Source organism: Pelecanus crispus, chromosome 1 (assembly GCF_030463565.1).
Source record: "Pelecanus crispus isolate bPelCri1 chromosome 1, bPelCri1.pri, whole genome shotgun sequence".
Taxonomy (NCBI): Eukaryota; Metazoa; Chordata; class Aves; order Pelecaniformes; family Pelecanidae; genus Pelecanus; species Pelecanus crispus.
Window position 1 is genome coordinate 219,042,831 of NC_134643.1, and position 26,856 is coordinate 219,069,686.

At 46.4% G+C, this 26,856-nt stretch overlaps 1 protein-coding gene across 1 annotated transcript in view; it reads right to left on the minus strand.

Moving 5' to 3' along the window:
• Window positions 1–215: 215 nt before the first annotated feature.
• The window catches only part of RAB30 (RAB30, member RAS oncogene family), a 46,384-nt gene continuing 19,743 nt past the window's right edge, over window positions 216–26,856 (minus strand). Inside the window, exons 2-5 of the mRNA XM_075727734.1 lie at window positions 9,239–9,339; window positions 7,673–7,756; window positions 2,803–2,986; window positions 216–466 (exon numbers count right to left, since the gene is read on the minus strand). Of these exons, the coding sequence (XP_075583849.1) occupies window positions 216–466; window positions 2,803–2,986; window positions 7,673–7,756; window positions 9,239–9,331 (612 nt within the window). The 5' untranslated portion in view covers window positions 9,332–9,339. The remainder of the gene's footprint in view (window positions 467–2,802; window positions 2,987–7,672; window positions 7,757–9,238; window positions 9,340–26,856) is intronic.

Sequence of the window (26,856 nt, forward strand, 5' to 3'; positions counted from 1 at the left end):
ACTGTAAGAAAAATCAAATTTAAACCGTGTTATATTCTGCTACGTTGCCATGCAGCTGGAGCCATCAGCCTGCCACGCTTCCAGGTCTGCAACCTGACTCAGGATAAGTCAGATGGGTCAAAGTGGTAGGAATTCCCTTCAAGGAGATGAATCCCAGAAAAAAAGAAAAATATCCTCTTGGCCCATGGCAGAAGGGGAAATCACATACCAGCTCTTTAATTAAAATTACAGCAAGTCAAGTAGCTGATACTTTTCCCCTCTCCTGGTAAGGGGGATGAGACATTGTTCACAAGAGTGTTCTGTCGTGCCTCGCTGATCAACCGGCAGGCCAAGTCCAGGAAGAGTTTTTCCACATTATCCGATTCTTTTGCTGAGGTTTCCAGATAGTACATGTCCTGTGCTTCGGAAAACTCTGCAGCTCTTTGCTGGGAGACTTCCCTCTTATCAGCTAAATCAATTTTATTACCTGCATTGATAAAAGATTTTAAAAAAGGAATCAATTTGACTTCCAAAACAAGTGAAACAGAAGTTTTTTACAATGAGGGAGGTGAAGCACTGGAAGAGGTTGCCCAGAGAGGTGGTAGAGGCCCCATCCCTGGCAACATTCAAGGTCAGGTTGGACGGGGCTCTGAGCAACCTGATCTGGTTAAAGCTGTCCCTGCTCCCTGCAGGGGGGTTGGGCTAGATGACCTCTAAAGGTCCCTTCCAACCCAAACCATTCTATGATTCTATGATAAGGGATAAAGAAGAGTTTGGTGTAGTATGTATGTATGGACAGTGGTTTTGATGTGAAACTCTTAGTGCTTGCTCTGCCCTACAAATAATGGATTCCCTGATACACATGACCAAGTTCATTTAATATTAGCTCATTTAATGGAATATGCCCTGTGAACATCCAAGTCAGTTAGCTTTAATTTAGCACCAGTGCATCTGTTTGCTGCTATCAACCGACATTAAAGGATTTTCATTTTAATATCTATTGAAAATTCTCCTGTTCTTGCTCTGAGGAGCACTTAAAATGTCAATTATAGCATATGAGACACTATATGTGGTATTTCTCATGTGATTACAAGCTTTAAAAGGAGCCTGGCACGGAAGGCTGCTTTCCTGTTTCAATATTCCTATGAAGGATTTGGTTGTTGAGGCTCAACAGGCTTGGGGGGCACTCGCAGAGCAAGGTGAGGCAAGAAAACAGCCCCTTCCTTTGGAGAGCTCGGTTTAGCGGAGAGTTGATTAATGCCTCAAGCAAGTGTCGGATATGATTATACCCTATTACTGGCCACTTCACTTCAAACATGATGTTTTTGCCATAAATTAATCTTACAAAGAAGATAACAGACCAGGACCTGCGATAGCAGGGGGCTGCGTCTATGGACTCAGCAGGTTCATGAGGAAACATCTCCTGGCCTTGCTTCTACCAGCAGTTTCGTGGGAGGAAAACCCCACAGCTAGCAGGAGGAAGACTGCACTTCCACTGGAAAGCCACCTCTCATTGCCCTCCTCTTATTTGAGATGCCCTTTCTCTCTCGATAAAGCAGTTTCTTGGACCTGTAGCATGCACTGAAGTTACCTTTCTAAACAAATTATCACTCAACACAAGCGGTTTATGGGTGTCACTGCCTTCAAAGTGTGTGTTATGGCTGTTATCATCTATATTTTGTGCTGTAGATGCTGATAATTAACTTAATGTTCCCTAGAAATTCACATATACATTTGTTAGTCATTAATTATTTCTGCACCATTTGTACACATGCAATATCCTTTGCGTGGAGTATAATTTCCTTGTATGGAAGCTCCTTAAATCCCAACGCTCACTTGCAATACCACTGGGGCATGTAAAACTCAAAAGATTTTTAAAGCCACCTTAAACACATTTTACAATCCTCTAGATTTTTCTTTTAAACAACAAACTACTAAAAGAGATAATGACACTGCAGTATGAAACTTTTTGGCTTTCCCCAAGTTATTTTTCCATTATTCTTTGTATATCCTTGGGCCTTTAAAAGCCAAGTCCTAACTATCAGATGCTGAAAGCAGGGCATGGAAAAGCATGGGTAGGCAGAATAACCTTCACCTTGCTTGTAGCGGACAGAATGGCCTGAGGTCTGCTTTAGCTTGAGTTGAAGCTCTACAGATTAACATAACATTCAGTTATTTATTTTTAGTTTCCCTAAAATCCACAGCAAAACACCCAGTTTTCCAGCTCTGCCCCACCTATGAACACTACAATCCACACAACCATCACATCCTGATGTGGTTCCCAGATCCTGACCTACCTGATCCAAGACTCCAGTTGTCCCACAGCTATGGGGTACAGCAACCCACAGGCAACCTAGCTTGTGCAGATCCTTATACATTTGTAGGAATCCAAGCTGGGAGTCATGAGGGAAACTGCTCTATTCTTAACTGAGTTGGGAGCTGCACCATCAACACTTCAGTCCCATATGGGACCAACTGGTTGGAAGTGTCCAACTCTGCATGCAATAGCCTTAGACCTGAGACAGGGCCACACTTCAGGAAGAGGCTGTGGTGTCCTGAACACCACTATCAGCATCTTGGGGTTATTTGCAGAAGGACTAGTCCAAGCAGTGGATTTAAGGCACCGGCTGTACCCTGTGCCCACCTGCAATTACAACTGGTTGGCAACAAGATCTGCTGCACCAGTTCGAGCATCCTGCACCACCAGTTCACACAGATGCCACTTTGCTCCTGCTAACACCTCCATCTGCCAACCAAACCCCTGACACGCACAGCTCGCCCCCTCATCGCATCACCACCCCACTAGGGACGATCGTCGCTTACCCACTAGCACGGTTATGACCTTATTGCTGGCATACTGCTCGATTTCTCGCAGCCACTCGGGGAGACACCGGAAGGATTCTTCGCAGGTGATGTCGTAGGTCAAGATTAACGCGTTAGCGCTGCGATAGTAACTCTGCGTGATGGACCGGAATCGCTCTTGTCCTGCTGTGTCCCAGATCTGCAGCTTTTGGCATAACAAGGAAGGGTGGTAAAAAGGGGAAAAAAAAAGTGATTTAACTTTTTTTATTGAATAACAGCACTATTTTTACCTAAAAAAAAAAACCCTTCAGGGTAAAACCAATGCTGTGAAAGCACTTAGCTCTTCTCCCCTTTGGTTTTCCCTCCCCCAGCATTTTTTGTTTCCATTCCTGCACTTGTGGATTGAAATGCAAGGCACAAAGTCAGCTGGCACTGCAGCCAACAGCCCCTGGAAGCCACAGGTCTACGGGCTTTCATGTGACTTCTAGCATATCCCTCTGCTGTGGACAGAGCTGCTGGCCTGGAGGTACAACAGAGGCACTGGAGGGAGAAAATCACTTTTCCTGCCCCTGAAGTCCAACCAACAGCAGCATTCATCCCAAGAAGAAATAAGAAAGCCTCTCCTCTAGCTCCCAAAGCTAATTATAGTTATCCTGAGATGATGCACTGATGGGTGGAAACCACAGGATTGAACAAGTAGCTCAGCTCAAGGTTGATCCAAGGACTCTTAACATGTTTCCTCTCTACAACTTCAGCCATCTCACCCAGTTGCTCACTGCCTGCCTTCCCAACATGTAGAACTGGTTGACATGTCCTTAACTATATCAAAGAGGTCATGAGTGTTTGCCAAACCCTCTGGTCCAGGAAGACAACATACATTTCCCAGTACAAACTAAACTCATACTGTTTTTATAATTTGACCATCTGATAGTTTTTGGTGGGTCATCAAAACCTCAACTCTTCAAAAAGGCAGTCAAAGAAACAAACATCCAAAATTAAAACAGTTCAACATAAAAGAGTACTTCTCTGCTTCAGCTTTTATTTTTTTAAAGCACCCCTCCCTGGAATTAAGTATGTGGAAAGGTGATTTCCAGCCAGAATCCTGTGTACTTTGGGAAGAAAAAGGTAAAGTATTTGAGATTTTTTCCATATATTCAGCAGCCCACAGCAGAGAAAACCTTATTCTTGCCCAGTTCCAAAGTCAAACTATGCCAGCTACTCATCATAAATGTGTTAGTTTGAAATGAGAGCTCCCAGTAGGAGCTTTCAGACGCGGGGTATGATTTTGAAAAAGTACATTTTTTGCAGAGAAAGTAATTTATGGCTGGCTCACAGCTCCTGGGCACCTTTGTGCTTAATCTCTTGGCATAGTTGTATTTAAACAGCTGAAACTGGCACATGCAGTTAAGTGACACACAAAACCATAAGTGAAATTACTTGCACATGAAATTCAGACAACAAACGAGTCCCTGTTAAAACAAACCAGCCTCGAAACTCTGGCAGATGGAAAAATACAGATAATTTTGTTGTTGCTCAGCTATTTCCCAGGAAAAACATTTACTGATTGGTCTACTGGTTAACTCCAGCTTATATATGTTTTGCATTTATTGAGATGATCTCCAAGCTGATAAAAACTTGATGTGACTATGTTCTTCCACTAATTGAATATAACAGACATTGAGCAAAAGGGATTGCCCTGGGGGAGAGGGTTTCTTACTGGCTGCAGCCGTGAGTCTACCTGTGAGCCGGGTGCAGAAGGCAGGGAAGAGCCCCCGACCTTACAGCCACTGATAAACTCTTCCTGCACACAAAATGTACATCTCACACTTTACCCCACTTATTTCTGCCAAATAAAATATTTTACAGCAACCATTTTACTTGTACCATTTTTTCAGACGAACCAAAGGATAGTGCCTGGACTCAGCCTGCAAAAAACCTAGATGTTGATTTTCTTGGAGCCAGATGATGCTTCCCGCTCTCCCAATATTTGCACATATGTTTAGCTTTATGCACATGAACATTTCCCACCAAATACAGTAAGATCACAGGTCCATATAGCATAGCCCTCTGCAGCACTGAGGATGCTTAGCTTTGACCAGCATGATAACTGCTGCCTACTTGGCTGGAATTTGTGTAGCCTCTTAGTACAAGTGTTGTACATATTTTTGGTTTTATTAGAAAAGGCCAGGCAAATCCAAAGCCCCCTCAACTGCACAGTGCTGTCTCAGCTCATCTGTCAGTGAGCTTTAGTAGCCGCTCATATCTGATATGGCTTGCACACAGCTTTCATGCTAGCAAGTCCCTCTCCACTGACTTTCAAATGCAATTTTGAAAGCTGGAAAGTATTTTTCCCCAGAAATCTATCATTTATTTTCAAGTCTGAAAACCTTTTCAGTAAACAGCTCTGCTCTCTCATCCTGGATCCCAGCAGACGTGCAGGAGATGCTGCCTGGCACAGAAGCGGAGTCACGGCTCGGGCACTGTGAAATGAGCTAGCAGTCACAGAAGCGCCTCGTTTGACTGAGATGTCATTTTTATTGCTCTGCGCTGAGTCATTCCTGCTTTTCCCCGCTCATTAAATGTTTATTCTCACTAGCACTGCTTACTCAAAAAGTTTCAGCTACAAGATCACTCCCTGAAAGAAATCCATTTGCCTTTCAGACTCCAGAAGGCTCATTCAAATGCCCAAATGTATCATGCTAAGCTTCCTCCCAAGCTTGGTCACTGTTGCTGAGCTCCAGTGGCCACTCCAATTTACTCCACTGGTGGAGTCAGGAGAGGGACTTTGATTTAACAACTCATTATTTGCTATGTGAAATATAGCTGGTATACCAGTTACCCCTTGCTAAGGGTCTGTGAAACACCAGCCAGCCCCAAGGTGATTAAAAAAAGAGAGTTGCTTGGGTGGACACTTGTGCATTCATCAAACATCTGTGGGGCAGCAGGGGCTTACCAAGCGGACAAGTTTGCATTTAGCTTGCAGTGCTTCCCTGAACCATCCTTGTCCCTGAGATAGCCCGTGTTGGCGCGACTGCTCCCAACTTTCTCCTAAGGAGTTGGCTAGTCTTAAAACAGAATTACATCATGGGAGCAACAAGTCAAGTGCAGACAAATCCCGAGGGTGAGTTCACCTGTCTAAAAACCAGGCCTCAGATATAAGCAATGTTCTTAAGGCTCCATCTGTACTTGACAGGGAAACAGATGCTTGGAAAGGAGAGGTGTCTGAAGTGGATGGGATTCATCTTCCTCGAGATTGCTTTTCTCTATCCATTGACCAGGACAATCTTGAGACAGCTGGTTTAAGCCAGGTATATAAGGGAAAAAATGAACTCCACCTTCAGTGCAGTACCTAAGCCATTTACCAGCTTAGATCCTCTGAGCTGCTCCACTGGAGCTGGTTTTGACAGTAAGAAGCATCTCTGCTGTCTGAGGAGCCTGGACAAACAGCAGCCGTGTCCTGGCCAACCCCACTACACCACACGCCTGCTAATGAGCATCGCAACCACCAAACTAAGCACTGACACCAGAGGGGCTACACTTGATCCTCATTGCTTTCCTGCCTGCTGCTCTGTCTCACTTGCACAGCAATGTGCTGAATGTTAACTTGGTCTTTATCAGGGGAAGACATTTACACCTCTTGTCCTTCACCTGCTTAGGCTGGAAAGTCTTCTGGTCAAGGACCACCACTTGCCATAGGTTTGTACAGCTTCTCACACAGCAGGGTGGCAGCCTGCTGACATGATCACAGCTTTTAAAATTTGTCCTAAACTTAAGAACACACCACCTGATTTCCTTCTCAAAAAACCTCTGCACTGAAATACAGGTGAAAAAATTCAGGGTTGAAAATGTGCACGAGTCCACTGTTTCCATCCCAGCACAAGCTTAAAAGCGGGTCTCAGCATCACATCCAACCACTGTCACACTGCTGCCGCTCTCCCATTTGCTCACTACTAGATTTGATGAAGGCAGCAAGGAGGAAAAACCCTGTTTTTCACTTTGATGCACACGGATTTAATGTAGGCAGAGCAATTCCAGGAGCAGCTCAGGGACCCTAGACATCTTGACATTAGAGGCTCAGATAACCGTACTCTTCTCTCATCTCTTGAGCACCACAGCAGCTCTAGCAAAATCTCTACTGATGAACAAAGCAGTGCCAGCCAACATCTCTGGGTGCTGGAACCCAACCATGAATCCCATTAAAGCATGAGATTGGTCCCTGGTGTGTTTTGACCCAAGCAAAGTAGCTCTCTGCCAAGTGATGCTCAGGCTCAGTTTGGGAGTTAGCACAGGACAAGGACAGCTTCCCAGCAGCAGTTTGGTTGCAACTACCCTATTTTTGAGGGTGAAAGGGTTAATAATGTGGACATTGCCCTTCTCACTTCAACCTGTTGACCAAAGCGTCAGTATTGTGACCATCTCAACTCCTCCCAAATCCACAACTCGGCAGAAGTGGAAGATGAGCCTTTGTTGTGCAGAACCGCACAAGTCCAGAAGCCTGCTCTCCTCCACCGGCCATCTCAAGACCTCACAGGAGACGACCTTCACCAAGCACATCCCAGCAACAGATTTCGGTTTACCAGAAATGCCGTAAGCAGAGGCTGCACTAAAGTGCTTCTTTGCCCCTCCTCAACCCCAGACAGGCATGACCTCAGTGCCTCCTAAGCAAGGACAGAGTTTTGCAAGATCTTCCCCTTTTTATTTTCTCCCTTAGAGTAGGTTCACTGTTACGATCCTGATATTAATTGTGGAGAGGGGCACAAAGATCGTTAGACCCAGCACTGCCTAAGCCATGCCAGACAGCCCTGCAGTTCCCCATGTGCCTTCCAGCAGTGAGAAACCTCAGCTATGGTACTGCCACATGAGTTTACACTGAAAAACATCAGGCTCCTACCTTTACTTTTTCACCGTTTATCTCCACAGTTTTAATCATAAAGTCAACCCCAATCGTGGCTCCTTGACCAGGTGGGAAAAGCCCCTGAAAGAAAACAGTTTCGTTAAGTAAATTTCTATAGCTCTCTCTGGGTGCCAATGCTCACCCTTTTCCATCCCCAAAACTATTTCTCCCTTGATCCCTTCCCCAGACACTTATTTCCATCACATTTAGAGAGGAAAATGTGACATTTCCCCAGTATAAAGGTTACCATAATTCAATCCCACAGTGTTTTTGCAGCTTACACACCCCTAGTCGTGTAGCAAGTCTTTGACTTGAGAGCTGGGAAAACAGGAGAAGAAAAGGAGGATGCATACAGGGAAAAAGAGAGGGGAAAAGCCCTTCTGCTTCTGTGCAGTTGGAAGAGGCAGAGGAAGGGTAGATGGAGACCCCCTGTCCCACTTCCCAACATCTTGAAAGAGGTGGGAGCACCTGCGCTGTATGAGATGCCTTTGCTCCTGCAACCTCACACCCTCCCTCTCCCCTCCACCACATGCCATGGCATAGAAAGGTATTTCTGGCAGCTCCCAGCACTGGGGTCACATCCCTGCACAGCATTTTGGCAGAGAAGCATGGAGCAGCCACTGTCAGTACCACAGCAACAGCAAGGGCCAGCACGATGCTGCTGGTGTTTGACTGCAGCACCATCAGAAAGGAGCAACAGGAAAAAAAAAAAAGAAACCAAATCGAAACCCAACAAAAACAAACCAACAGAAAAAAGCCCACAGACCTTTTTAATTTCTGGCCTCCAGGCCTACAAAGTCATGTTGATTTTGGGGACCATCCATCCCCTGTAGCAGCTGTGCTGCCAAAGCATAAACACCAGAAGTGCCCACAGATTTTTGCTGTTAACCCTTTGGGGTCAACTAGCTTTATTGCCATTGGCTGCCACATGCGGTTGGAGAGTGTTTAAAATCACCATGGCTTTAAAAGTAAAATTAACAGTGAGGGGGGAAATTGCTGACAATTCCTAGTGGAGAGTGCAACAAAAACCTCACAACTTATGTTTTATAGTGCATCATGCAAAACCTTCTCTTGCCCCAGATCACAGAAGCCTGGTCCTTTCCCTGTTCTTCTGCCACAAAAAAAGGTCTGGTGTTTAACAAAAGACACTGGTCTGACAGTCCAGGACCCAGATTATTTAATTATCTACTAATGACAAATAACGGGGAGAGCTTTGTGCAGTGGCAGGAGAAGGCGCATGGGAGCACACCAGCAGATGTGCTGGTACTTATAACCAGTCTAGAACACCTCTTCAAATCAGGAGTTTTCCCAGTGGCTTTCAGAGAGGGATGAGCTCTCTCCAATGCAAGATCCCCACGAGGGCTAAGTACAGCCTCACATACAGATGTGCTGCTTGTGCCAGTATGTCGCTATAGGTGATGCATGTACCAAGAGTGCAGACAACAAATTACTTCAGAGCTGCAATGCCAGCAAAGCCCTCGGTGCACAGCCATGGGCTCTGTGCTCCCATCCCAGTGCTGTTCCCACCCTGACGTCCCACGTCAGAGAGGTGGCCAACCTTACCTGAGTGAAGCGACGGACTAAGCAGGTCTTCCCCACACCGGCGTTGCCAATTAAAACAATTTTGAAGAGGAAATCATAATCTTCCATACTCATTTACGCAGCTGCAAGAGAGAGAGAGTGCACAACATGACGTGAACCAAGGCAGTAGGGAAATGCCCTTTTATTCCTGCTGAACTTTATTCCTCCAAATACTCAGAACAAAGGTCTCCTGGCGTGTACATGGCTTCCCAGATAAGGGAGAAGAGCCCTTCCCGCTCCGAGCCAGGGCATCCACGTAGTCCAACGTCAGCTGCTGAGAAACCTCGGCCACGTTTTGGCTTTCAGGCCATCTCACCTGGCTGCCCATGAATTAGACACGCTGGTTTTCAGCTTTCGGAGCAAGGCTCCACAAACCTGAGCCACCATTTCTTAAGATTTCCCCAAATATTTATTTTGCTTTTAACTGTCGGCCCCAAAGGACAGCATGCACTTTGCCACCTTGTCAGAGGGGAACGCATAATTTATTTCTGTTAGGGCAATACCAAGAAACCCCCCAGGAGCTCCTCCAGGCAGGTGCTGTGTATGCACAGAGCAGAGCTGTGGGGCACATGCGGGCAGAACAGACAGGGACCTTAAAATAATTTAAAAATAAAGGCAGCAGCACAAGCCTTGTTGAACCTTACACAGTTGGCCTCAGCCCATCGATCCAGCCTGTCCAGATCCCTCTGTAGAGCCTTCCTACCCTCCAGCAGATCGACACTCCCACCCAACTTGGCATCACCTGCAAACTTACTGAGGGTGCACTCAACCCCCTCATCCAGATCATTGATAAAGATATTAAACAGAACTGGCCCCAGTACTGAGCCCTGTGGAACACCGCTTGTGACTGGCCACCAACTGGATTTAACTCCATTCACCACAACTCTTTGGGCCCCGCCATCCAGCCAGTTTTTTTACCCAGTGAAGAATGCGCCCGTCCAAGCCATGAGCAGCCAGTTTCTCCAGGAGAATGCTGTGAACAATGATGTCAAAGGCTTTACTAAAGTCTAGGTATGCATCATCCACAGCCTTTCCCTCATCCACTAAGCGGGTCACCTTGTCATAGAAGGAGATCAGGTTGGTCAAGCAGGACCTGCCTTTCATAAACCCATGCTGGCTGGGCCTGATCACCTGGTTGTCCTGTACGTGCTGTGTGATGGCATTCATAACCTTCCCAGCACTGAGGTCAGACTGACAGGCCTGTAGTTCCCTGGATCCTCCTTCCTGTCCTTCTTGTAGATGGGTGTCACATTTGCTAACCTACAGTCAACTGGGACCGCTGCTAAATGATGGAAAGTGGCTTGGTGAGCACTGCTGCCAGCTCCTTCAGCGCCCTTGGATGGATCCCATCCAGCCCCATAGACTTGTGTGTGTCTAAGTGGTGTAGTAGGTTGCTAACCATTTCGCCTTGGATTATGGGGGCTTCATTCTGCTCCCTGTCCCTGTCTTCCAGCTCAGGGGGCTGGGTACCCCGAGAACAACTGGTCTTACTATTAAAGACTGGGGCAAAGAAGGCATTAAGTACCCCATCCTTTGTCACTATGTTCCCCCCACATCCAATAACGGATGGAGATTCTCCTTAGCTCTCCTTTTGTTGCTAATGTATTTATAGAAACATTTTTATTGCCTTTCATGGTAGTAGCCTACTTAAGTTCTAGCTGGGCTTTGGCCCTTCTAATTTTTTCCCTGCATAACCTCACAACATCCTTGTAGTCTTACTGAGTTGCCTGCCCCTTCTTCCAAGGATCATAAACTCTCCTTTTTTTTTTTTTCCTGAGTTCCAGCCAAAGCTCCCTGTTCAGCCAGGCTGGTGGTCTTCCCTGCCGGCTCATCTTTCAACACATAAGGACAACCTGGTCCTGCACCTTTAGGATTTCCTTCCTGAAGGATGTGCAGCCTTCCTGTACTCCTTTGCCCTTCAGGACTGCCTCCCAAAGGACTCTGCTGACTTTGGCTCCTAAACAGGCCAAAGTCTGCCCTCGGGAAGTCCAAGGTAGCCATTCTGCTGACCCCCCTCCTTACTTCTCCAAGAATCGAAAACTCTATCAGGTAACAGTTTGGCTTTAATATATTAAGAGGGGATTTTAAAAAAGAAGAAATAATAGATGCTATTAGAAGTATTCCTACTAAGACTATTTTCTTTAGTTTTGTGAGGATAGCTTGCTTGGCATAAAGCTCAAATGGGAAGTGAACACAGAGGAGCCGGGGGGGACCCAGCACACATCCCTCCCACCAAGTCCAACCTCCTTGTCAGGATGCAGAGACTGATGTTTCAGCAATGTCACAGGAGATGGGCAGGGTTGCCTACATGGGGAAGACCTACAGGGCTTCCTTAGGCCACCCAAAATACAGGGAGGACTGAACAGATAAATGTAGTTCGCTGCAGCTGAGCAAGGCATGAGGGATGAGTATCCACACCTCCATCTCCAGTGCACCCAAGGGTGCTGCTGACACCATGACCAGAGAAAAGGTCTGTAATGTCAACAAAAGCAACAACAAGCAGAAGAGATTCAGTTGAAGATTTTAGGCAGACAGAAAAACCCACAGACAAGGGAGCAGAAGGGCAGTGTCCAAACCCAGCTGTGTCCAGGAGGATCCAGGTATTACACATGGCACCAAAGACCTGTCCTCAAGGCTGGTCTAGGGTAACAGCATAAGAGACATCAGCAAAGAGACAGATGTACGAGCCATCAGTTGAGATACCAGGTAAGGTGATAGCTGAGCATCAACACCTAACCCACCAGTACCTATAGGTTAGGCACTGGATGAGGAGATAGAGCCAGAAACAGGAAGCACAGGAGATGGGTGAGGGGGGAAAAAAACATAAAAAAGTGTTAGGAAATCGTTATCCTCAGTAAAGCCCTAGATTGCTTAGAGGGTTTTTACAGAGCTGACAAAGGGAGCAAATGCAGCATGGGTGAAGCAAGCTCCTCACACTCAGCCCAGAGTGCCCTTTCCTGCTGTCTCCAATGGTCCTTCCTTGGGAGGGTGCATTGCCACACACCAGAATGTCCCAGCTACAAACCCCAGTCCCACCGTACAGCTGTGGTAGGTGTATAGTCAAACAGCCAGAGGGTACAAGATAAAACTGAGACAGTCTGAGTCTGCCTGACAGGGCACACCGAAACAGCTTCAAGCACCACCAAGAGCCTGGTGGACCTGAAGGCAAAAGAGGTGGAAGACTGACTCAGCTGCTTCATGTCTATGTGATCCTTGGCCTTTCCAGCAGCCTAAAAAAAGTGTGGCCACACCAGTTAGTGACTAATGATCTGTATCACATCAGCAGATGGCTAGCAGGGACACGGCTGAGTCACTACACAGACATGTCACTTCGCCTGGGCCAGTGACACAGCATGGCACTTGCCCAGTTGCTTTGCTGAGCTGGAGCTACGGTGCCCTGCAAAAATGCCGCTGAACAGCAGCAGCTGGAGCTGTCCTGAGGATGCTCTAACCTCGCCTTGCTCTGACACGCAAGACCTTGCAGCTCCCTCCTATCTCTTAATACAGTGCAAGAGTGGGACCTTAAAGACCAGCCTCAAAAAAATGCCCTTTTTTATTTTCTGGGGGTTTTATTTTGTGTAATCATTTTGTATCTCCATGCCTGGCTTTCCCAGAGTGGGACTGGATAACAAGAGTATTAAGAACATGTTGACAGTGTGCTTACAATGAAGGCTAAATGTTAATAAACCTTTTCAAGCTTTCACACCAGCCAACGTGAAGAAAAACATGATCATCCACTAAAACCGATTTCAAGACTAGCAAGACTTACTCAGCACTGGATAATTATCACTGGGATGCTTCAAATCACAGAGGCCACTGTTTTGCCGCCGCCCACCCCCCCCCCCCACCCCCCCCCGAGATTTCAGTTCTATTACTTGTACCCTAAACAATCCAATGTTCAAATTTATCTTCTCAGGAAGCTTAAAAATAAACTTCCTCTGCAGATCTTTGAGCTCAGAAACACTAAATGGCTCAGACATACCCTAGAGTTATGTCTGAACCCCTTCATTAGGCTCCAAGACTAATCATATGTGATAACAACCCCAAATGGGAACTAGAAGATGAGCCAATGCAATAAAACAAACAACGCAACGATGAGATTAAATGCCAGAACTGAAGAGAGACAAAAAGTGGGGGCACAGGAGGGGAAAAAGCAAGGGACTGAGCAGCAAGGAAGAGAGAAAAGTAATTTTGGAGGTGGAATGGGCAGGTGAGGTTGACCATCGCTGCCCTGTCATTCCCCTGCTCACCAAATTTGGCGTTTCTCCCTCCGATGTGCACATGCACTAACCTACCACGGCATCAGTGCTGAACACAGAAACATTGCATCAGTTACCGTTATGAAATCTCCTTCTGCAAGCCAGGCCTTTCAGCCAAGTGACCTTTGCTGCTGACTCAGGCTCACGCAACCCTCCCTCTCCCCAGGGAAGATGTGTCTCAACCTCTGCCCCGCTTGCCACAGCCAGGGAATGTGCATCTCAGCAATACATCACACTTGGAATTATATGCCTCTCAAAAAAAAAAAAAAAAAAAAAAAAAAAAAGAGGCAGCGTGCAACATTGTTTGCTTGTTTTTGGTTTTGGGGTTTGTTTTTTTCCTTTCTGCTTTCTTGTGTTTGCAGGCGCAGGGCTCTGTCTTGCATCACTGCAGCGGTTGAAGGCAGCAGGGCCGCAGCTGCCTGTCCCACCCTTTGGTAGAGACAAGGCCCTGCAGCAAGGGCAGGGAACGGAATGCCTGTCCATGCCTCAGCCACCCCTCACCACATTTGTTTAAATCACAAATAGGGCTGGCTACAGCATAGAGACATGCCCTATCGTGAGATGAAACAGCAGAGCCTGAGGCTGACAGCAGAGCAGAAAATTGGGTTTCACAGCCATTTTTCCTAGAGGTAGTTTATACAGCTTGCACCCCATCCAGCCCTCATGGCTCATGACCCCCCCCGGGCTGTTCCCACCAGCCTCACAGGGGATCACTTTTGCAGGGTTTTATTTCATTTGAGTAACTGCTCAGCTCCACTCCATCATGCAGCCCCACACATGGTCACCGCAGGCAGGAACGAAGAGCCAACGGGTGAATCAAAGCGCGGCAACCACCCGGAGAGGTGGTCCATCTGCAGGAATGCACCCAAAGGACACCAGGACACATTTCAGGCTTAGCTGGTTTTCTTTACTTCAGCAAGACAGAGCAGTAAATGCTCTTGGTATTTTTCAATGTTTAATTCCCAATTCAACAAAAAAATTGGTGAGATCCACCCAAAACAAAAGCACAAGGGCTTTCACCCCTCCTTCTCCCATGCAAGCTCATACCAGCAAGCCCCAGCTCCCATGGAGACATTAAAAAAGGAGGCGCAGAAGCCACAGGCTGCCTTCCCCATACACTGCTGCAAAGGCAGACACGCACCAATCCTTCCCACTTCTCCCGGTGTCTTGGACACTAGAAACACTCCCATAGTGTGGTCAGCAGGACTTGGTCCTCTGTTTCACCCTGCCATGGGCTTTTCATTGCCTATACACGTTGAGCAGCAACACAGATGGAGGAGAAAGACACACTCCTCCCTGCTTCTCCTGTTCACCACAATCCATGAGGCAAGGCATTTATCCACAATAAACACATGCTTTGGGAATAAGCTATCCAGGTATGTTTTAGTTTATTCCCCTACATGATGTCCTCTCCTTGCATTTGCTCCATTCACCTCTTAGCTCTCCCTGATCCACTTTGGTTAACTTGACAGTGTTTATCATCATCTGAACCAATTTTTTTTTTTTCTTCAGTGTTTTTTCACCCATTAGTTTGGATGGGCACAGAGGGTTCCTCCTCATCTCTGACTGGCTCTGACCATGCCATGCTCAGCATCTTTGGGTACCAACTAAGCGGCAGAAATACAAGGCAAAGGTTCAAATACTATCTCAGAGACATGAATGACTTTGGAGTGATCAAGTTCTCCTTCAGACGGATGAAACCACAATTCTGTCTGTCCCTCATCAGCTTTTACTCTAGGACCAGCCTTTGCACAAAACAACCAGCAAGTATGAGTCAGGTTTTTAGCTGATAATCTCTGGTACTTCTCTCTCAACTCCTTTGCTTGAGGAAGACTTTCCACCTCTAGGTGTGATGACAGCAGGCTCTATGATGATGATTTTGCCCCAGTAGTTTTGGCTCATGGAGCCAAAAGTAGAGTAGGAGACTTCAAAAGAGCAAGCCTTTCTTGGTTGACCACAAGGTGTGCCCACCTCTGCCTGTCTTTTACCCTCCCTGAAGATCAGAAGATGCTCAGGAAACATGATGGACAGCCTTCGTCTGAAGTAAAAAACCTTTTATGTCTAAAAGAATGTTTTGATGCTTTCGTTTTAGAAGAACAAACCAGAAATACCCTGCTGTTTCTAAACCTCCATGGTATCTCAGACCCCTTCTGAGTTAGAGGCACAGGAGTCATGGAGGAGCAGTTCAAATCTCTGCAGGACCAGGTGACAACCGGAGCAGGGAGTGCATGGCACATCATGGCATCACCTTCTGTCATCACCAGTCTCACTCACAGGTTTTCATTTCCTGTAGCCTGAAGAAATGCTTCTTAAGGCTTTGTGGACACGTCCTGCTTACAAGCCATGGTTAGGGGACCTCTGTCCCCAAATCAGAACAGGTCAAATCAGAGCAGGCTTAGTGCAGCCACGTGACACAGACCCATGCACGGCTATACAATTACAGAATCACAGAATCATTTAGGTTGGAAAAGAACTTTAAGATCATCAAGTCCAACCGCAAACCCAACACTGCCAAGTCCACCGCTAAACCATGTCCCTAAGCACCACATCTACACATCTTTTAAATAGCTCCAGCAAGGGGGGGACTCAACCACTTCCCTGGGCAGCCTGTTCCAATGCTTGACAACCCTTTCTGTGAAGAAATTTTTCCTACTATCCAATCTAAACCTCCCCTGGCACAGCTTGAGCCCATTTCCTCTTGTCCTATCACTACCTACTTGGGAGAAGAGACCAACACCCACCTCACTACAACCTCCTTTCAGGGAGTTGTAGAGAGCAATAAGGTCTCCCCTCAGCCTCCTCTTCTCCACACTAAACAACCCCAGTTCCCTCAGCCGCTCCTCATAAGGCCTGTGCTCCAGACCCTTCACCAGCCTTGTTGCCCTTTTCTGAACATGCTCCAGCACCTCAATGTCTTTCTTGTAGCGAGGGGCCTAAAACTGGACACAGTATTCCAGGTGCGGCCTTACCAGTGCCGAGCACACGGGCACAATCACTTCCCTTATCCTAGTGGCCATGCTATTCCTGATACAGGCCAGGATGCTGTTGGCCTTCTTGGCCACCTGGGCACACTGCTGGCTCATGTTCAGCCAGCTGTCGACCAACACCCCCAGGTCCTTTTCGGCCAGGCAGCTTTCCAGCCACTCTTCCCCAAGCCTGTAGCGTTGCATGGGGTTGTTGTGACCCAAGTGCAGGACCCGGCACTTGGCCTTGTTAAACCTCACACAGTTGGCCTCGGCCCGTCGGTCCAGCCTGTCCAGGTCCCTCTGCAGGGCCATCCTACCCTCCAGCAGATCGACACTCCCACCCAGCTTGGTGTCATCTGCAAACTTACTGAAGGTGCACTCAATCCCCTCATCCAGATCATTGGTAAAGATATTGAACAGAACCGGCCCCAATACCAAGCCCTGGGGAGCCCCACTTGGGAGTGGCCACCAACTGACTTTAACTCCATTCACCACAACTCTTTGGGCCCGGCCATCCAGCCAGTTTTTTTTACCCAGTGAAGAGCTGGGTTTAAAAAAAAAAAAATCCAAAACCAAAAGAACAAACAAAAAACCCCACTATCCACAGCTGCAAAGGATTCTCCACATTTTGGTATAAAGACTGAAACTATATTAAGCCAGGAATGCTAATAATTTGCACCTCAGCTCTGTCCCACCTCAAATCCTCATTTACCAAGCTACTGCTTCAATTAGGCACAGAGAAGGATCTGCAGTCTCTTCCACCTGCTGGATCTAATGAGTAGGTCAGGGAGGGTTTTGATGTATTTATACAATTCCTAATGAACAACTATTTTCTGCTCTTCATCATCCAACAACTATGAACAAAAGTAAATTTACCTAAACATCTCAAGTTCAAACAGCAGCAGTTATGTATACAGATATCACATTGATTGCACATGCCATATGAGCCAGGAAATTCAAAGCTAAGGCTAATATTTCAAGCAGAAAATTATTCCTTGCAGGCCAGAAAATTGCGGGGAACTCAGGTCTGGACATGCTGCTGCATTACGTAACTCAGGATAAAAAATTTTCATTTCCAAAGCACCTGCCAACCCAAGCGGGCTCCTGCACTCAGCAAGCACGAGCCCAGCTCATGCCCCTCTGCAACCCTGCAGCCTGGGTTTCCTCCTACTCCCTTGCCCACCTTCTTCACTCCTCCTCTTTACAAGGTTTAATTTTACTTCCACCCACACAGGAAAAGTTAAGAGAGAGTTCACCCCCACAAAAGCCTGGATCGCTCACGCCATGGCCCTGCTCTGTGCTGGTGGTGGCAAAGCCACAAGGGATCCATGCTTTCAGCTAGCTACGACATTAAAACTCCAGGGATGTCTTCAAGAGAGAAAGATTTATTGCAGGCAACCAGGAGTTGCAGATCCCAACATTTCCCATCTCTGCCCATCACACTTGCTACTCCAGGTGAGCGATATCCAGTTGCCTGCACACTGGCAACACTAAACGTGCCTTTTCATCAAGGATGGTCCCTCATAGGAACGGAGAAAATCCCAAGTGCAGAAACACCATGCCTCTAAGTGTAATTTCCCAGACAGAAACACAGCAGCTTTTATCCTGCAGACGCATCACCCACAGACTATTAGCGCACACACCTCCGTGGTGCATCGGGCTTCCAGCGTACTCACACTACCACTGACAAATTCAGGCTCAGTAAGTCCATCCAACACTTCCAAGAAACTACGCACACAGTGCAGGGAGGCATGGGGCTTCCCCGTGCACAGCAGCCCCATCAGCACTGGCTGACCAGCTGCCAGTCATTTAAAAGTCTAGACACATAAAAAAAAAATTGCATCTGAACTTTCCAGCTAGAAAAAGCAGTAGATTATGAAAACCTCAGCCCTACACAAAAAAAATTGTTTGGAGAGATTCCTGCTCCTCAACCCTTTGCTCAGGGTATTTCTCCTATAGAAGCCAAACAAGCTGAGTAGCTGCAAGTTCTCATATACCACAGGTATGTTTTATCTCACAGAGATATTTCTAGAAAATACAGAAAAACTGAAGTTGAGAGGTTTTGCATTAATGACTGCACAGAGCACACAGCCCATCCCCAGATCTCTTTTGCCGCCAGGGATAATTTGCAGCTCACCAGACTATTTTGGTCAGGTCATGGCTCATACATTGCTTGGCCACCAGGAGCTTGCGCAAATGCTACGGAGGAGCCCACTGATCAGCTATTATGGGTGCTTCATCATAAAACAAGCAGGTAAATTCAGCACCAACATCATCCCAAGGAAGAGCTCAGAGCAGGAGCTCTGCTTTACTAGGCAGAAGGAGCTTGGTGGAGCAGGACGCTCAGCTGTGATGCCCGCTCAACACGAGAGGGCCCAGCCTTGCTACAGCCCATGGATGGACACCAGCTCTCCTCACTTCCAGAGATAACTGACTGCAGACTGCCCTCTTCGTCTGCCTGCTTTGCTTAACGGTGGAGGTTACAGATCTTACATTTAGGAGCAATCTTTGAATTTTCATGTGCTCCTGGCATCCCCTGATGGTGAAAAGGCCTTGCATCCATGCTCTCCACCACTGGGTAAAGTCTTCTGGGTGGCTTTGCTAGTACTGGTGTCAAGACCAGCGTTAACACACAACATTAATAATTTTTTCTTGGATGGTGGAAGGATGGGTGGTGTTTGGGTTGGACACATCCTTGAGGGTCTCAGTGCCACCAAAGCCTCTTCAGGGGAGGCCAGGCAAGTCACAGCTTCTGCAGTCCAGTGTCCTCATTTAACTCTTCCTCCTCCTGGAGGGTGAGGAGATTCAGTGACATTTGTAACACTTTGGCCATGGAAGTGCAAAATATCACATGCAGACAGCAAGTTATATTCAAATATATCTGAGCATTGAACTATTAATCAATGATGATTCTCCTCGCACAGATAAATGAACTAATCTAATTTCTGCGTTACTTAGGAAGAATGAGATACACACACAGAATACTTGCAAAATAACAAATAGAGAATTAATTTCTTTAGAATTGAAAAAAAAAAAAATGCTGACATGCACATCCACAGTGCCACAATAGTTGGCTGGTGACCAAACCACACACCAGCAGTAACACGCCCAGGATACACACCATCTTTGGAAAACCGTTTCCAAGCATGAGAACAACCCCGCGCTCCACTTTACTGGCAGAATCTGGGTTCTGACTGCAAAAAAGTCGGTGCAATCTTAACATGCTTTTATAACCATCTTTCAAGACATGCTAGGACATGAAGACCCAATACTGCATGCTCAAAACAACACTGGTTATGTGGTTTTGGCCACATTTTAGCAAATCATGCAACCACCAAGCTGTATGCTCTGCAGCAACACATTTTTGCATGGAAGCAGTTAAAGACTCAGCCAGCACAGCAGACAGGCTGACTTCCAAGCGTGGAAAACTGCATTGCCAGAAATCCAGCCAAAAATGCTGCTTTATCCACTCAAAAACAACAGCCTCTTCCCAAAGGAAAAAAAAAATTACAAAATTATTTTTTAAAACTACAGCCAAGCATTAACTGGAATGTGTCTTGCATGGAAAAGCCAGGAAAGCTTCCTAAGTCCAGCTCTCTACAATGGGAAATAAAGCTCCTGCACCAAGACCTGACCTACTGAAGCAGGGAAAACCATCAGGACCTTCGGTGAGAATTTCTCTGCCTTTAGAAACCAGGTGCAAGATCAGGCTGAACCCCAGGTGTCTCACATGAGCTGGGCAAGGTTTATGGGGACAGCAGCCCTACAAGCAGGGAGGCAAAGCTGGAGGAGAAACAATTTGCCCTTGGTGCAGAAGCAAGGCTTGTGCATGTTAGCTGGGTAAAAGGCAAAGAAGTCTCATGATACATTCGTTTGCTGGGCTGGCATGGTGGGGTTGAGTGTCATCACAGTCGTACATGGAGATGTTTTGACACTGGGTGACAGGTCCCTGATAAAACACTTGCAAGATTAGACAGTTTGACACCAATGTTTTGACAAGATACAAGAAAAGCCATCACAACTAAAGGATTTCAATAAAATATTTACAAAAACATCATGACTCAAATGAGGTTGCAAACACAGAAGCAGCATAAGTGTAGTATGTCATTAAGCAATGACATAAGTCCCATAAATGTATTGTGAAAAATGAATATGTACATTAGATAGTTTGGGTTATAAAAGCATGTCCAAGAAAGTTTCCTTAAGTTTTAACTACAATGACATGTCTTACTGCTCTTGACCATCTTGTTTTGATTGTGCCAGAGACTGTGGTATGAACAAACTAAAAATTTTTGCTAATAAGGTTTTGTTTTGTAAGAATGCTTTTTAATTAAAAAAACAAGCAGTTATTTCCATCTCTTGATTTCTGCTCAAGTTAGCTTGTGATTTACTGGGACTTACATCACTTCTCCATCAAACCTAGTACAAGTAACAAGTAATTAAGCCTCATCTAATCTCACTTTCATGTGGCTGAGATCAGTGTCCACGGGGCTGCACTTGGTACCCTGCGGCTTGGGCTGCGGGGTCCATGCAGCGTCATGCATGATGCTCCTGTGCCATGCCATGCCACTGGTGAGGCCACCCTGGGCCAGCCCAACAGTGTCCTGCAGTAGCAATCAAAAAGCTAAAAACCAACTGCTATATTAAGATGAAAGTTTGCTGTTTGTTCAGAAGGGACAACAGGATCCACAAAAAAACCCACAAACTTTTGGCTCTTGGTTCTGTGGCTTGGGACAGATATATCAGACCTAACTTTCTTGAAACATAATAATAAATTAGCAATACCAGCAGTAAAGGGAAGAGGTAATAAGATAAAAATCAGTCATGGAATGGGTTGGGTTGGAAGGGACCTTTAAAGATCTTCTTGTCCAAGCCCCCTGCAACAGGCAGGGACATCTTTCACTAAATCAGGTTGCTCAAAGGCCCATCCAACCTGACCTTGAACACTTCCAGTGATGAACTCTGGGGCCCTCAGCACAAGAAGGACATGGACCTGTTGGAGCGGGTCCAGAGGAGGGCCACAAATATGATCCGAGGGCTGGAGCACCTCTCCTACAAGGCCAGGCTGAGAGAGTTGGAGTTGTTCAGCCTGGAGAAGAGAAGGCTGCAGGGAGACCTTATTGTGCCCTTGCAGTACTTAAAGGGGGCCTACAGGAAAGATGGGGACAATCTTTTTAACAAGGCCTGTTGTGACAGGACAAGGAATAACGGATTTAAACTAAAGAAGAATAGATTTAGACTAGACATTAGAAAGAAGTTTTTTACAGTGAGGGTGGTCAAGCACTGGCACAGGTTGCTCAGAGAGGTGGTAGAGGCCCCATCCCTGGCAACATTCAAGGTCAGGTTGGACGGGGCTCTGAGCACCCTGATCTGGTTAAAGCTGTCCCTGCTCACTGCAGGGGGGTTGGGCTAGATGACCTCTAAAGGTCCCTTCCAACCCAAAAGCATTCTATGATTCTATGAGGCATCCACAACTTCTCTGGGCAACCTGTTTCAGTGTCTCACCCCACTCATCATAAAACAAAACAAAAAAATAATAACCCACCCAAAAACTACCTTGCACGCTGTTCTTGACAACGTATTTCATCATCCATTGAGTTGATCTTACTAATATCCAAGACACCTAGACCTCCAGAGGAGTAGACGCAGTACCTACCATTCCTCTAGACCAGATTCAATCTGCGTCCAGTATCACCAGATATCTAAAGAGGTCATGCAAGTTCTCCTACTACAGCTACATGCATTTGTGCTGGTTCTTTTAAAATAGCAAGAATTGAAGCCAAAACTGTAAAAGCCAAGACACTACAGCTTTAAAAAAAAAAAAAAAAGAAAGAAAAAACATCATGTTCCTCTGAAGCATTTGGACTGATAATGCTTCACTGAGAGGACCTCGATCCCTAACTAGCACCTCTCGTACATTTTATGTCACAGCCTGAAGCACAGCAAAGAAGCCTTCCCAAGACAACTGCTTGAAGGAGCTTTCTGCAGGAAGGAACACAAAACTATTAGGGCAATTATTTACACAGTACAGGTAACCCATCTTCAGTCAGTCTTTTGCATATGGATTTTGTGGGGCAGCATCTTCCTGGTGACTCAAGAGGGAGGCTGGCATCCCTAGGTAAAACTTTCAGGCACACCCTCTAATTCAAGAGCACAGCCTGCTACTACAGAGTAGGATTGTTAAGAGAAAAGTTGGGTTTTGTCTTTTTTTTTTTTTTTTTAAACTTACATGAGGAAATAAAGAAGTGATCCTGTGTTTCAGCTGGAGGCTCCATTATCACAATCACACGTGCAACATCAGCCAGCCACATGGGAGCTGTGCATCACACCCCTGTGCCACTACAAGAGGAAAGGTGGCAATTTGCAACAGCACATTTGCATTTAGGAAGGACTTCTGCCTCCGTTATGCATTTTAAAGGAAGGTTTCTCCTCCAGTAATTATAGCTTTTTTGAACATGAAGTGATGGAGGAATAAAACAGAGGTGTTCCAGGCTCCTGTTAAGATGGCAGAGGCAATGCAATAGCATTGGCTATTTAAATCGTTACGGGGAGGGAGATGGAGAATGTGCTGGAGCAGCTGAGGGCAGCCTGGGGAAGCGCATCTCCCAGGTCCCCATTCCCTCCAAAGATGAGCTTGAAATCTCAAAGCAGAGGGCCCTCTCTGCCACTAAGATCAAGTTTGGGGTGATGGGTCTAGGCTAGTCCTAGGCTGATTATTGCCCCAGTGCTCCCCAGTTCATCACCTCCTCTTATTTCCAGATGGGAAATGGAAGTGTGGAAACGTGTTTTGCCTGTAACATCATACATGCTCGTGCACCCAAGCATATATGCTTCTGCTTCCTAACAAAACTGCACCACCAGCAAAAGAGTTGTCCCCTCTAAAAATGCTCTCATTTGGTGGAAACCCCCCAACTGGGATCAGCCAGCCCATCTGGCAAGCAGCTGAGCTGATGGGGAATATTTCTGCAAAGAAACACTTTGGTAGTTTTAACTGCGAATATCTGCCAGAGAAGCAGATGTTTCATGAAAACAAATTCTTCAGAGGGGGAAGAAAGTGGAAATAACAGACTTAGGTGTATCTTCAGGGCTGGTTTAAGCTGATCTAAGCCCTGCTGCCTCCAAAAAGAAGGTTCCCAGCCATGCCCGCACCCAGCACCCTGCCAGCTGCAGGAGGGACCCAAACCAGATGGGAAAAAATTTGGGGGTGGGACAGCAGATTAGATTTTACAGCCCTGGTCCCAGAACTTCATTTTTCTAAAAAAGTATCTTCGCTATAACTAGTACCTCTATAATGGTCATTTCATATCATAACAGCTCCTGAGTAAGATTTTTATAAGGATACCAGAGGGCTCTTCATAGAGTAAGGAACAGTATTCATGCTCTGGTTAAACTTTAGCTCACATGCTAACATGTGGCCTGTTTTCAGTTCCCCTTATAGTTTCAGATGGTTACAGTACTTTTTGTTTGTCCTAAACCACCACAAAAGTACAGTTACTCTGCTGTTAAAACCTCATTTCAGCTTTGGGACAGCTGCAATTCAAGAGGCTGCATGGATTAAATTTGACACTAAAAGAAATCCCGAAGAGCAAAAAAGCAGCTCTTTAGTGGAAACTTTCTGCTCTAGGTCTCCTACCACTGCAGGGACATTACTCATACAGCTTACCTAAAAGCCTGAAATCTGAAAAAATAATCTAAAAAAGTGTCCCAGGGGCAGCATCTTTGAGATTTATTGTTTAGAGCTGATGCAAGTGGTACCTTGAGGGCTAAAGCAGGCAGGCCCCCACAAAACCAAGCATCACATGTGCATGCACATGCACAAATTAAAAGACCGCGTTGGTCACAGATGCTCTCTAGCCTGGATAAAAAAGGTATTCACCTCTGCACACCTCTACTCCCAGCTCAGCTCCTCCCCGTCTCCAGCCACATGGGTTAATAAATTGCTGCAGAGATTTGCAGATAGAGATTTGCATTTGGAGAGAAGGTGGAGGCACAACAGCAGCTTCTGCGGCACCACTATAGTCACCCTTTTGATGCTGTCATGACGTTCCACAACCCTATGGCATAGCCCAAGATCTCCCAAAGCATGGTACTTTTGCTCAAAAGTATGTTCCCATCACAAATATGATCTCTCTGGGCTTTCCAGTATAGACATTGCTGTGTTTTATATAATACCACATAAAAATACAGAGGTTGTCCTTTACTCCTGCTGATCTCCTGGCAGCAGCCTACTGAAGTTTTGACCTCCTTGGGACTAGTATTAGGAAGCAGAAAGTTATTTCCTTTTGCTTACTTAAAGCAAACAGTAGCCAGTCCTCTGTAGGCACCAATGCCAACACGACGCATGCAGCCCGGGCAGCGCTGTCACTGCCCAGCTAGGGACCTTCACGCTCACAGCTGCATGGTCATGGGGACACAACTTGGCACATCAGCACTATGTTTGTGACCATTTATTTTCACTCCTTAGCAACAGAGCAGCTCTTGGGGTTGGGTTTTGGGTTTTTTTGTGTGTGTGTGTTGAATCTATATTTGGCACCCTGGGGAAATTCCTGAGCAGAAGATAGCGATTTTTAAAAGAGAGGATAAATGCTGGCACTCGAGCTTTTCTGACAGTAACACCACCCCCAGGCTTTCAGTTAGCGTGAAGTGCTCAGGCCTGGAGCCGCAGGCAGTGCTCACATGGACCAGGCATCACGAGTCACGTCCATCACACTTTCTGCCTTTGCAAAATCTTGCCCTGGCATAAGAACAGGAAAAGATTTATTGGCTTATAAAGTCTCTAAGACATTTGTATAGTGTGTAAACCAACATCTCCAAGGGTCTGAACCTCATCACTGTTCAGCAGCACCAACGGGTCCCACGATGGTTTTTGTCCTGCAGGAGCCAGGACCCCTCGGTACCAGCACTGCCTCAAAGAGCAAAAAAAAGAGACTTCAGTACAATACAGTAATTCTGAACTAAGACACTGTTCTTACTATAAATCATGGAAATATCAATATCCCCCCCAGTTCTCTACAGCTCCCAAGCAAACATGCAAATTAAATCCAGCCTAATGTTCATGAGAAAAACAAATAACACCTGATGTTTCTCAACTCTGTTAGCAACATGGCCTTTAAAAAAAAAAAAAAAGATTTAATCATAGGAAGGATAGAGAATCACATGGCTCGGCGGTTTCATTGGTTGTCATGGCAAATGAAAATCCCTGACTCTCTGACTTGTGTGTTTTAGAGGAAAGGAGACAACAAAAATGCCCTTTTTTTATGACTAGGAAGGAATGTTTTCCTAATAATTGCTCATGAACCCACTGCACATTATATATAAACAGCTGTTCCTTCCCAGGGAAAATGTTTGCCGTTTCTTACTGAGCGACTCGCAGGGATCCAGGCAATTCGGCCCCAGCAGACATTCAGGCGCGGGTAATGAGAATCATGTGCTTTTATACGTGGTGACTTCTTGCCTGCCAAAGGGAGCCTGAACTAGCTGGGGCAGGGGGTCTCAGCTCCACGACGGCTCTGCCACCGGCTCCCCAGGGAGGCTGCCGGCACGGCACGGCCAGGGGAACCTGGCTGCGGCACAAGTCCCCTCCCCTGCTCCCACACTCGGCACCACCGCAGCATTTCTTGCCACGTGTCCAATAGCAGGAGGTTCTTCACATGTTCTCAAAGCAAGCCAAAACCATGAGTATTTGTGTGTTTTAATCTGCCAGACAGGTAACAGCAAAGACACCCCAGCGTTTGCTCCGACACAGGCAATCCAAAGCACCTCACACCCTGCCTGCATGACAAGCACCACACACCTTTCACTACAGTAGATTTTCTGAATATAGGTGGGAGATAATTTGGCTGTAACTTCAGGAGCAGGTCCCCAGCAAGCCTGCTCCTTCCAGCCATGCTGCCTTTTGGTTTTGGCTGCATGCTAAAAATCTGGGAAGTTGAGGCTATCACGCAGCAGATTTACATCACTCATTTCACCACCAGGTCTTATTTGCTTGGTTTTGTCTCCAGCCCTTCCCCGCTGGCAAATCTGTCTCTTCACTCCCGGACTCCAATGCAAGGCCTTTTGTCTAGAAGGAACAACAGGACCCTAAGGAATAATGTTTATTATACAATGTTGTAAGCAATGCTCCTCTGTGGGTTAGTTTTTTTCTGCCACCCCCATCCGCTGTGATTGCGCCGGGGGGACCAGAAGTTGTACAACCACACACGTGCGGCTGGCTGGAAAGGAGCCCCTTCTCTAGCGAAAGCCACAAGCCCCTTCCTTTATATTCCACGAAAAGCAGCTGTGTATGAAACTGCACTGTCGTACTCCAACGTTGGCTGCGTACGTACACCGAGGGCCGTATCTGACCAAAGTCACAGGCGTCAGCGCACATTTGCGC